Source organism: Cavia porcellus, unplaced genomic scaffold (assembly GCF_034190915.1).
Source record: "Cavia porcellus strain 051 isolate PalLab524CR breed Dunkin Hartley unplaced genomic scaffold, mCavPor4.1 scaffold_28, whole genome shotgun sequence".
Lineage (NCBI taxonomy): Eukaryota > Metazoa > Chordata > Mammalia > Rodentia > Caviidae > Cavia > Cavia porcellus.
The window spans coordinates 11809896-11823091 of record NW_026947511.1 but is presented as its reverse complement, the minus strand read 5'-3'; the positions used below and the strand labels follow the sequence as shown (position 1 = coordinate 11823091).

The window sequence follows — 13196 nt, the reverse complement described above, 5'->3', positions numbered from 1 at the left end:
CCTCGCCTCTCCACTTTCTCCTCGCCCTGTATCTCTTGCTCCCCATCCATTTGGAAAAAATCTGCCTACATAGAAACTTTTGCATAGATATTTTCACAATTCCACTTCACAGATACCTCATTGTCATTCTAACATTTATTATCAATACAAAACTCAATACATAAAAGACTCTCCCTCTAGTATTCTCAGAAATGCATAACAACTAGAAAACTGAGAGACAGAGAAGTCACATAACTCAAGTCACATAACTCATCTGAAGTCACATAGCTAATAAGAATAAAACCCAAGCCATCTGACTGTAGATGCTGGATTCAATCCCCAATGTATATGAGAATTTTTTTTTTTTTTTTTTTTAAGTTTTCATTAACAGAATCTCACTGGGCAGCCCCAGTTGGCCTCCTGATTCTCCTGCCTCAAGCCTCTTGAGTGTTGGGATTACAGATATGCACCACTATGGCCACCACACATGTGATCACATCAGGATGTAGAAATAAACATTAATGTTTTCTGAGTTTTTGTATCATATGTATGCACATACTGCACTGAATGCTTTGCCTAGTTTCTTGGTTACTTTTCTCTTATTATTGAGACAAAATACCCAATCCCCAAAATTAGGGAAGGAAACATTTATTTAGCTTACAGTTTTTGGAAGTTTCAGTCCATACTCAGCAGGATCCAAGGCAGGGTAGTGTGGCTAGGTGGCAACCATTCACGGCAGCCACAAATGACAAGAGCAAAAAAGACAAAAAAAAGAGGAAAAGCATGCCTCCTTCCCTCCCTTATATTGTATGCCAGCTACCTGCCTCTGGGCAGGTGCAGCACTTACACCACCAATCCCAGCACTAGACAATGAACCAATCACAAAACACTAGTTTCAGCCACCTCTGTGACTGCATGAGGCTTGGGGGAGGGGTGATCCAAGCATAAACCATAACATCCAAATCCCTTACTTAGTCACACTTACATGTGCGTCATTTTATAGGGAAGCACTAGGTCATTGGCAGCTGAGAACATTGCCTAAGGCTCTATGATGTTGCCAGGAACATCTATTCCATCTGCAGTAATCTCGCTCAATAACACATCTGGTACTATTCTAATCTATTTCCTCTCTGTAATTAAGAAAAGATACATAGACAGATTTACTCCCCCCGCAAAAAAAATTGGAAGGCAGAAAATGGATTACCTGATAAGGCCCAATTCAGTTCTATTCAAGTCAACCATTTTCAAGACCACCATTTCCCTCTCTGTGTTTGAAGAATACCTGGTCAGCAAAGTAAACAAGCAAAAAAACCATATTCAGGTCTGTGTCAGAGATTAGCGCACATATACAGTAAACAATAAAAGCTCATACACACACATGCTCACACACCAAAACGGAAAAAAAGCATTCCTCTTGGTGAGATTTCCTGATTCCCTGAGAAGCAATAGTCCTTTAAACAACATCCAGTACCTCCTTCCTCAGCTAATGTAATAGTTTGCAATTGTGATCATGTTAGGGTACCTAGGCCAAGTGAGTAAGGCTGAAATATATTTTATACATCATGTTAGAAAGCACATATGTATTTCTTACAAAATGGCGTTGCTTTTGATACCTCTGCTCATACAAATTTTAATAAACTATTTAAAAAGAGCAAGAGGCTGAGCTTGGCTATAATCCCAGCTACTTGAGAAATTGTGCAGGAAGGCCATGGGGTCAATGTCAGCCTGGGCAACTCATTGTGATCCTGTCTCAAAATGATTTAAAGAAAGATTTGGAGACAAAGCTCAGGGTGAGGCCCTGAGCATGTGCAAGCCCCTGGATTAAATCCCCAATACCACAATTTTTAAAAAGGGAAAAATAAAGAAAGAAGAACAAGGAATATGCAAAAACAAAATCATTCAAGATCTGTAATTTAAATGATTTTATGGCCTTTCAAGAAAAATCAGATATTTCCTGAAAACCAATGCCTCTCAAAGCTATTGAAAAATGTGCAGACAAATGTCAAATGTCAAACTGAAATTATTATTGTACATTGCCACAGTACAAGTTCTGTCACACCTGCTTCAGTTTTAAAAAAAATTACATTAGTTTTATTTCTTGGTTTTACCTTCAAGTTCTTTATTCTTTTATCTTTTCTCTCTTGCCCCGTTATTGTGGACTAAGATAATTTCTTCTGGGTTTTCCACGATAAGAGAGTTATTCACTAATTTAACAATGATGCATGTTAGGCAATTTTTATCTCCATTTTAATAGATGAAGAGGTTGAGAGCCAATGCAGTAAATTCAGATAAGTGAGAAAGCTAAGCAGAGTCTACAGTTGTGCTGGATTTCAGAGCCCAGGGTGCTTCAAATGCCCATGTTGTTTCCAACAGCCAGCACAGTGCAAAGACATGAAAACAGTGATGTTTTACTTTGCACGTCTGCTTGTCCTAGACAAATGTGTTCTCAAATTAGCATACCCACCAGATAACAAATCAATTACAACAAAATTTCAAAGAAAAAGTATTGATTTTATTCTCATAACTCCCGCCCACCTGGCTCTCTCTGACCATGGATTCAGAAGGTAAGAAGTAGGGCTTCGGTTGATCTGCACACCAGTGACATCTCCTTTATTGATGAAGATTTTGCCTGGTTTCATATTTTGGTGTGCTATGTCAATGCTCTGAAAATTAAAAAGGCAGTCATGAATTGAGACCACTGGTAGTGATAATGAGTTAGTCAATATAAACAGAAAAGCTCTGGTCAATTTCCTCCACTATAGCATAAAAGCTGAAGAATCACATTTCCCTGGAAATGGACACAACGGCCTTCAGGGTGGAACTAGAGAAGAGTTGGAAGCTCAATGCTAATTAACTGCCCAACTCACAGTGTTCAGTCTCCTCGGCTCTTAGGAGCGTTTACCATTTTCCCATCTCAAGGGGCCAAAATGGAAGACCTGACTTCCACAGCACTGAAACAAGATTTGTCATCATGCAGGGGTTCCATCTCTCCCTCTCAGCCCCTTTCATCTAAGGCAGAGTTTTTCAAAGGTATTTGATTGACAGCCACAGGGAACGTCAATTTTTCATTACAATTGAACACATACCCAATATGTACCTGAGTACCTCAGACCTGATAGCCCATCGCTCAGAAAAGAAAGCAAAAGGGAGGCAGGAAAGAGAAAGAAAGGAGCATGCTAACCCCGTGGTCACACTCAGACCCCGGAAGGGGTCTCTCTGTAAGGCACCACTCCATCCCTAGACACCCGTGAGGAATACTGAAGAACAGCCACCCCTGGTCTCCGGGCCTACCTTCATGATGCCTGAGACCATGTACTCGAAGGTTCGATTGCTGAATCCTTCGCTGGCAAGGACAAATAAAGTGTACTGGAAAAATCCTGCTGGGCCCGAGTGGGTGTGAGTGCCACTCAGGATAACATTGTCTCTTCTGTACAGGGATCCGTACTTACTCTTCAGTCTGCTTAAGACCTGCAAGGAGATGAAAGAAAGAAGTAAAAGGAATGAATGCCAGAGAAGCTCGGCACGAGAAAAGGCTCTAATGAGTTCCACTTCTGATCAGTCTTTCACATAGTTTTCTTCATTCTGCTTCAATTTAACATACATAGAAAGAAGTACAAGAAACTCAGCAATACCAATAGCTAACATGTTACAGATTTTTACTGTGTTCAAGCATGATAGGTATTTTATATGTTATGTCACTTAAAAATATTCAAGACAACTCCAAGATGTAGATATTGTGAACCATATTTTTCAGCTCAGAACACTGAAATACTGTACACAGAAGTCAAATAATTTTCCCATTGATCTAAATCTCCCTAACTATGAAGGAGACAATCCTTCAACACATAGTATTAATATCCAGGCATCTGTTCTAAGCACCAGGAATATAGCAAGATGTTTTTATTCTAACAAAGGATAAAAACAATAAGCAAGTGAATATACAAAATTATACCATAAAATAACAAATACTGGAAAAAGCATTGCTAGATAACGAAGGAGACAGTGGGTTTTAGGAAATAAAGGGGGGCTCACAGAGACTTAAATGATGAGGAAAGCCAGTTGTGCAGTATCTGGAGACAGCAGCATACTGGGTGCAGTGAACGGACAGCAAAGGCCTCTTAGGTCTTCTGCTGCCTCATCCTTCAAAACAAAGAATCCACTACTCCCTGACATAGGCTATCACACCTGTTGGTCTAAAGAAGGCATCTGCTATGCATAAGGATGCCATTGCAATCTGGAGAAAGGCCATATAGAAAGGAGTCAATTAATCAACACTAGCTAGCCCCATGGGAAGCCACCAAGAACCTACCTAAAACCTGGTGTTGTAAATGGGCTAAATAGCACTTATTTGGCTATACTTACTTTTCTCACCTCCCTTTCTGATAGCGTGGAATTTCTAAGCAGACATAAAGACCTTCCCATTGGGTCTCAGATTGCACGGCCGATACAGGAATAGATGTTAGGTGGTGCCCTGCACTGACATGGTAACACTGACAAGGTAATACATTAGACCTCTCCTCCCTCCGCCACTCCACTCCCAGTATTCTTTGTGATTCTTCAGTTTCTTCAGTGTCCCCAGCATTCCCAGTCAGAGCTGTGTTTGGTTCCTCAGAAAAGCAGGATAGTGGAGTGACAATGAGCATAAACCGAAAATGCTCAGTTTCAGTGCCAACTCTGACAGTCCCTCCCTATGTAACCTTCTATAAGTCACTCAGTCCTCTGCAGCTTGGTTCCCTGAGCTGTCTGATCACATGATATTAGAACTAAACCCATAGAGTTGTTTCAAAGTTTTAATAAGTTTATCTACACACATATAAACTACATATATATTCATTCATTTATCAAATAGTAACTGACTCCTCATGGGTACTATATGTCAGTTTGTATATTTATTCTTCCACAAATCTTACTAGCATTTAATTTCATCTCCTAGGGGCCAGGGATTTAGCTCACGGCATAAGCGCCTGCCTTGCAAGCGCATGGTCATGAGTACGATCCTTAAATGATGTAGATAAAATTGTCAGACAATGTTTAATAATCCTTTGCAATCATAGCCTCTGTTTTCTTTTCAGACTTCCAATGTCTCATAAAACTCTTCTGTATTAAATGCCCTTTGTTTAAAATACCTAGTGTGATTACTGTGTTCCTAACTAGACTCTTGTCTATAATGCTTAAGTCTTAAAGAATCTACTCATTATGTCCTCACCTCTAGTTCCAATTTATTCCAATCCATTATTGTAGAACAAAACTGTGTTCACATCACTCCACCATTCAAAAGTTTTATGATTCCCATTCATAAAGCTAAAAAAAACCTGGCATCCCAGGCCCTCCACAGTTATGACCAATAGACACTTTCCAGGTACATCTCTAACTATGTGTCCCCACTGACCTATAGATCTTCTCTGGTCCTTTAAAAGAATCCGTATCCCTCAACTAGATAGGGCTCTCATAGGGGACACTCATGTAGCTACATGTCACCTGCAGTGACAAAGCACCTGACCAAAAGCAAGTGATAAAGGCATTTTTACCCTCTAAAAAAAATAGTGTCTCTTTCAAAAATGTGGGATCTGGGATGATGCACATATTGGCTGAATCTGTTGTCTGAATTCTGGAAAGTATTGACATTCTTACAACCCAGTTACCTTATTTCTGTAATATGAGGATAACAACGAACCCCCCTCAGAGTTTTGTTGTAAGCCTACGAAGGAGAAAATTTCCTGTTTCCACAGATAGGAGAGGCTCCCCCTCACTGCAGGAATGGGGTGCTGTTGCAGTGGTGCCTTAGCCCCTCCTCACTGGCCGCTTCACCCACTGTTTATTAGGTAGGGCTGCAGCATGGCAGTGCGCGGGTGACACTCACAGTGATTGTTCTGAGCAGTGTTCCGCCCTGTCCTTTCTCACCTTCATGGATCTATGAGCATTAGCAAAACACATTCACTCCTCGTGATCTGATCCTAGACAGAAAAATGCCACTGGGTCGGGGCTTCAAAATTAATTTACGGAAGTAGAACTGAAAGTCCATGTCTGATACGTTAGCCTGCTTCCGTCTTCCCGCCCGATCCTCTTCTCCCTCTCTCTTCTCCTTTCTCTTTCTCTGATCTTTACGGGCTTCAGGCACCCAGAACTATCCAGGTGCCTTTCTGCTAACCTCAACTGTCCCCAAAAGTGGGTAAAAAAAAGTCTAAATTAGAGAAAGCCATAGAAAAATCTGGAAAATTCTATAATACAGTTTAAAGATTAAGAGAGCTGATATTTTATAATCTTCATTACAGAAGTTGTCAAATTCCTGCTGAAACAGGGAGATCACAAAAGATCCGAGTCCTTTCTCCACCAGCATATGGACGTCCTAGGGGGAGAAATGAAGCAGGGAGATAAGGGGATGCTTGGAGAATGAACCGCTAAGCCATCACACCAGTGTGGTTTGGTTCTGTTTCGTAAAGACTGGGTGTCAATTTCCCAACCTGACACAAAGACTAACAGCTACCTAAACAATCCGGTTCTGTGAAGCCTGACACTGAGGACAAGCAAGATCCTGTGGGAAGATGAGGGGATTTCTCAGAGTGACACTGAGGGGAGGGAGCATGGGAAGTCTCCTGACAGCAGTGTTACAGAGTGGACAGATGACCAGGGAAAAAAGCCGTCCCAAGGAGGGAGGCAGAAAGATTCCGTGAAGGACACGATGGCCAAGGCCAGAGCACCAGAGGCTCAAAAACAAAAAGTCCTCATCAGATTGGTGAGACATTTTTGCCCCGCAGTGAGATATTCAGACTGCTCTAAGGAATGTCTTTGTTCGGCTTAAAGTTATAATTGATAGTGCTTTCAAAAGTGTGCCCGGTACACGCACCGAGTTCCTATTGGCCCACTTCTAAGGTAAACTCCTGCTTGCAGGTTGATCTCAATTTGGCTGAGATGTACTCATTGTTGTGTCTAAAAATCCCTAAAATTGTTTTGACAACCTATTCTGCACGTCCCCCAGATTCAATAAGCCAGGGCCTTTTGCTGTCATTTGACAATAAATGCTGATTGCTGTTTTTGTTCTACAATACTTTTGCTCAGTCTTCTTTGACGCTCTGCCATGTAATTCTTTCTGGGTTGAGAGAAGAATCCACCAGCCAGGTGATAACAATACAATGTAATTAGAATAATATATTGACTCTCCCTGTGCTTGTCACCTAGTTTCCACAATTACCAAGCCATGGCCAACATGATCAATGTTATATTTCAATTCTTTGAGACTTAGAGACTTGACATTTATTGTACAATTTTTATCCCCAACAGAACGTGTGGCATTCTAGAGGTATATAAAGTAATAAAATCAATACTCAAATTAGAACACCTGAAATAATTGGCTCTAGTAACAAATGTCTCATAATTAGAAATATGCTTAAAAAATGCTTAAAGAATGCTTAAAAAACATAACAATTTATATAGAAAAATAAATTATTTTTTAAGTGTTAGGCATATTTCTTTAAGGAACTTAAAATGTGGTATTTCAATTCTTAACACTAACTCTTTTCAACTATTCTCAACTGACTGAGAACTTGATAGATTAGTAATTAATAGGCACTCACAAACTTCTAAGGTTAACTAAATGAGCAAATATATAGGAAGGTCACCTGGAACATAATAAACTTTCCCCAAAAATATCATTCACAAGGGGCTGGGGATTTAGCTCAGTGGCATAAGTGACTGCCTTGCAAGCCCGTGGTCATGAGTTCGATCCCTGGTACCAGTAAAAATACAAAATACAAAAAAAATATATATATATATATATCATTCACAGTAATGAGCCACCTGCAGAACTGAAACTAAATTTTGATCAAGATTACTTAGACGCAATGATGAAAATCATTCTTGTACAATTGCCTGCTGGACTGGCGAGATCATAATGTTAAAGGTAGTAGAAACTCACTGGTTGAGAAACCAGCAGTGCTAAATTCCAGTTGCATTTATTTACAGACTTTTCTTTAAATCATGTTGTGTCTTTCACCTCTGAATTACTTACCTCCAGCCTAAGTCGTTGGGACACCATGCCTATTTCAATACTGACAAACACCACTGGATTCGATCCATTAGGTTCCGCCATGATGACAGCACGGCTGTACAACCGCGTAAGGAGGCCTTGTGCATTCTGGCCGGCTTTGCCAAAGCCCATCTAAAGAGAACAGGAGACTCAGAGCCACTCTGTCTCACCCCCCTGATACCAACAAGCAGGCACAAACACACAAGAAAAGACTTCTTTAGAAAGACAAAGATAAAATCTACATGATCCAGTGGGTCTGGGTGAGATGATATGCATGCTTTCAAAAATATAAATGAATGAATAAATAAACCAAATAATAATAGAAACTTTAGTCTTCTTGCAGAAAAATGTAAAAGCAAAGTGTCAGACTGGCGGAACGGATTCTCTTGCATTAGTGCAGGGAGGAACTGAGGCGGCTGGAGGGATGGAATTTCAGAGTAGTGGTTAGTATACTACAGGGCTTGGGGGCCTTTCTGTTCTTTGCAATGGAAGCTCTCTCTATTTCTCTTCTTCAAGTTCCATGTTGTTGAGGAAAATCCTGAAGCTTGGACATGACCCCACATTGGTTGTTTAGTGTATGATTTCTTTTATCTGAAGAACATGCCATCTTATATTCTTTACCAAGGTCACTTCACCTTGACTTACCATATCACTATCCACTGGGTTCAGCCAAATCAGTCACATACACCTATCCCAAGCCCCTTCATTTACCACATCACAAAACCCACCCGTCTTTAGAACACCCCTCCACTTTACTTTCCTCCTTGTGAGAGTTCATTTAGGGTCCACATGCCCAGGAAACTTTCTAGAAGAGACAGTTTGGAATAGTTAGTATCTAAAGATCATTTGATACATGAAAACAAATCCGATCTGACAATGTCAAATTCTGGTTCCATAGGGAATATTGATGTAAATAAGCATTTTCACCTAGATATTTCCAATAGGCATTAGCCAAAGGGTCACATGCCAGTCGACAACATATTATCCCAATCCATAGAAATATTCTGTTTGGCTTTTCCTTGATGCTGGCCAATGCAAGATTTCCAATTTTAACTTCAGTAGGCTACATTTTTCAATTAAGAGATTTAAAGTCTCTAATCTTGAATTCAGAGATTTTCTGAGTTCTTTTAACAAAACTTTAACATAAGGAAGTACCGAGCCCACTGCTCTACTCATAGAAAGCAGTCAATTCACTTTTCAAAGGAGTTGTGGTTGTCTAAAAGCTTCCCTCTCCCCCGTAGGATAATATTCCTTGCACGAGCCAGCAACAATATCAATTTAAAAGCTAGAAGATGATGTTATATTAATCAGTAATGAATGTAGGAAGCAAAATAATAAAATTATTTGTTTCTCCTTAGGAAAATCATCATTTACCTACCAAATTTATATCTGATACTTGTCCTGTGCAGTCAGCTCGCCCAACACCAATATGGTAGCCACTAAAATTCTGAAGTAGGGGAGGTTCTGGGGTTGTTGAAAAGGCTTGGGTGGCTGTGGAACTCTGGCTCACTGCAGTGTGCTGGGTTGTTGAAAAGCCATGGTTTCCGGAATCTAAAACCGAGTAAGATACTTGAGCAACAATAACTCAGCAGGCTTAACTGTCTGCTTCAATTAAAATACATAGGCTCAGGTTCCTAAGGGGAAAAAATCTGTGAATATTCTCTTATAAGAAGATACACAGTAAAAAGCATCACATAAACACATTCGAAATGATAATTTGAACTAAAAATTTTAGTTATATCTTTTTCTTGGACTAGAGATATGTAAGAGTAACAGTTCTGGGCTTTATGAAATATCCTTGAACTTCACATCAAGAGTGTTTTGCTGTCACATGCATCCATTGCATTTACTTTCCCTGCTTCTCCGTTCCAAACAAAACAGATACCAGATTCCTGCCACACAACTTGCTAAATCTGAACTCTGGCAATTTGTTCCTTCTGTTTTCTTCATCCAGACTCCTAACTCCATTCCTTTCCATGAACTAATTTCCATGACTCTCCTTGGACCCATTTCCACCACATCTGGCTACAGCTCAACTTGCCCTAGGAGGCCACCCAGCTGTCTCGTCTCTGCTCTGGTTCTCCTTGGCCTTCTAAAACCTTTTGTTAATGCAATTAGAGCACTGTATACTAGATGACATAACTCCATTTTACTTTTATTCTTTTCATATCTATAGGTGTGTATGTATAAATCTAAATTGTATTTTAAACACACATGAATGTCAAGGAGGCACACTGACACAGAGATTAAGAGGCAAATGGTAAAACAAGTTGCCTAGGTTTGAGACTTGGCTTTAACAGTTACTAATCAAATAAATTGTTCAACCTATTTCACCCCAGTTTTCTCATTTATATAAGAACACAATATATGCAGGCTGCAGCTGCCCCGGGGGGAGAACCACCAGCATCTCCTGAGATCCACGCCATGTTGGAACGTAGGTCACTGGGAAACCAAGCAAGCAGCTCACCTCCCCGGTAAGCGGCTGTGGTATGGCAGGCTGCAGCACCCCAGGGGGAGAACCACAGTGTCTCCTGAGATCCACACCATGTTGGAACTTAGGACGCTGGGAAACAAAGCAATCAGCCTGCCTCCTTGTTAAGCAATACCTTGTTAAGCCTACCGGCGCATGGGCTTAGAATCAAACATCCCACTTCCCCTACCCCCTTTAGCAAATGGGAACCAGAGATCTGAGCATCTTTAGGAGGGTGACCATATGCAATATAGCAAATAAGGGGTATTTCCTTCTACCATCTTTTTGAAGGCAAATATTTTTACTATTGTTTTGCTTTATTCTGATTAATAGTTCTGTTCTATTCAATATTCTGTTTTGACAAGTTCTATAATGTTCTGTACTTCATTTTATTTTGCTATAGGTGATTGAAAGAACAACTTGTGAAGATAATGAGATATACTGTGATACCTATTTATTACTGTTATCCCAGTAACCTGCTGTGACATTCTGAACAAATTTCACTACACTGTCTCAATTGGCTTTGTTCTGTCTTATTCTGTTGTATTTTACTACCTTCAAAATAATAAATTTAAAAAGAACACAATATAAATACTTTCTGGGGTTGTTTTGAACAACAAATGTGCTAGTACATTTTAAACCTTAGTACAATGACCACTACATAGTTTTCATTTTCTTTACATATTTAGATATTATATATACCATATATATATGTATATATATGTATATATATATACATATATATGTATATATACATATATATGTATATATATACATATGTACATAATGTATAATGTATATACATATATATACATTATATATATATATATATATATATATATATATGTTTGTTTTAAGTATATAGTCAAGGGAATTATATGTGATTTCTGGGATTCTAAAACTTTGGAACTAAAAATGTTAGTGATCAACCTGGTCCTGACTCCTCAGGTTTACAAACAAGGAAAGTGACTTAAGCAAGATTTCATAAAGAACATGATATGAGTCAAGTGCCTAAATCAGATCCTTACACACAACCTAATGCTCTCTCCACCAAATTCTAGGTGGAGTTAAACTTATCTTATCCCAGGTCCACATTTTCTACTCAACATCAAATATTGCATGGAGAGAAGCAATATTTCTGCTTTTGCCTCCCAGCTAACAACATAGAAATGTGATACCACTAAAGCCAAACCTAGCACACAGCTAAGGGTAACTCCTTCACAACTTTGGAGTCTCAGTCTCCCCATCTGTAAAATGGCACTACAACTAAGTCCTGCCTTTATAGGAGTTTTGTGATGAGAAAATGGTACAGAATCTTTACTATAGAACTTTGACTATCATTATTCACAGATTAATGATACTTTACATAGAAGTAAAGTAAAAACTCCACCAGAAGATTTCTAGAATTAATAACCAAATTCAGTGGCATAACTGGGTACAAAGTCAATACTCAAAAATCAATAACAAACAACAAACTGAGAGAGAAATAAGGGAAACAACAAAAGAACCCAAAAAGATGAAATATTTAGGAATCAATCTAACAAAAGAAATAAAAGATCTATACATTGAAAATTATAGCACTCTGAAAAAAAAAGAAGTCAAAAAGGATATCAGAAAATGGAAAGATATCGTTTGCTCATGGATAGAAAGAACCAATATTGTCAAAATGGCTACACTCCCAACTGTTACACAGATTTAATGTAATGCCAATCAAAGATCTCACAGATCTAGAGAAAACACTCCTAGAATTCATTTGGAACCAGAAAAGACCTAGAATAGCAATGGCAATCCTGGGCAACAAAGGCAGGGCAGGAGGTATCACAGTCCTTGACTTTAAATTATGCTACAAAGTTACTGTGTTAATATTAGCATGGTACTGGCAAAAATTCCAGTGGACATCAGTAGACCAGATTAGAAGACGTAGACACATCTATAAATGCATTCAGTCTCCTTATCTTTGACAAAGGTAATGTCCACTGTTTAATGTCCACTGGAAGAAAGATAGCCTCTTTTTTTTAATGGTTTGGGGGGTTTTTTGTATTTTTGTATTTTTACTGGTACCAGGGATCAAACTCACGACCACATGCTTGCAAGGCAGGCGCGTATGCCACTGAGCTAAATCCCCAGCCCAAAACATAGCCTCTTTAATAAATGGTGCTGGAAAAACTCTCTCTCCACATGCCAAAGACTAAAATTAGGATTCATGCCTTTCACTATGCACTAAACTAAAAGACAAAATGGATCAAAGATCTAAATATTAAAAAATTTGCTAAACTATTGGAAAAGAAAGCAGATAGAAATCTTGAAGACAAAGAGGTAGGCAGAGAGTTCATCAACAAAAGACAAACTGCGTGGGAAATACTTCAAAGAATCACCAACTGGGATCTCATCTTACTAAAATTTTTTGCACATCAAAGAAATCACCAACAGAGTGAAAAGAAAACCCATAGAATGGGGGAAAAATTAGCCAACTGTCTCTCAGACAAATACTTCTATCAAGAACATATAAAGTATTGAACAAAATCAGGTTCCCCAAATTTAAAGACCTAATCCAAAAATGGGTATCTGAGATAAGCGCACACTTCTCAGGTAAAGAAATATGAAGGGCAAATAAATATATGAAAAAATGTTCAACACCATTGATCATTTGAGAAATGCAAATTAAAACAACACTGGGATTCCATCTCACTCCAGAAAAAAATGTCTATCATCAAGAAATCAACC

General features: G+C 39.0%; 1 protein-coding gene across 2 annotated transcripts in view; it reads right to left on the bottom strand.

Annotated features, from left to right (window-relative positions):
• Positions 1–13196, bottom strand: part of Asah2 (N-acylsphingosine amidohydrolase 2) — a 104455-nt gene that overhangs the window by 65175 nt on the left and 26084 nt on the right. For both annotated transcript variants that reach the window (XM_003473912.5, XM_023566718.2), the window contains exons 4-8: positions 9381–9553; positions 7985–8134; positions 3271–3447; positions 2515–2642; positions 1184–1261 (exon numbers count right to left, since the gene is read on the bottom strand). In XM_003473912.5, the coding sequence (XP_003473960.1) occupies positions 1184–1261; positions 2515–2642; positions 3271–3447; positions 7985–8134; positions 9381–9553 (706 nt within the window). The remainder of the gene's footprint in view (positions 1–1183; positions 1262–2514; positions 2643–3270; positions 3448–7984; positions 8135–9380; positions 9554–13196) is intronic.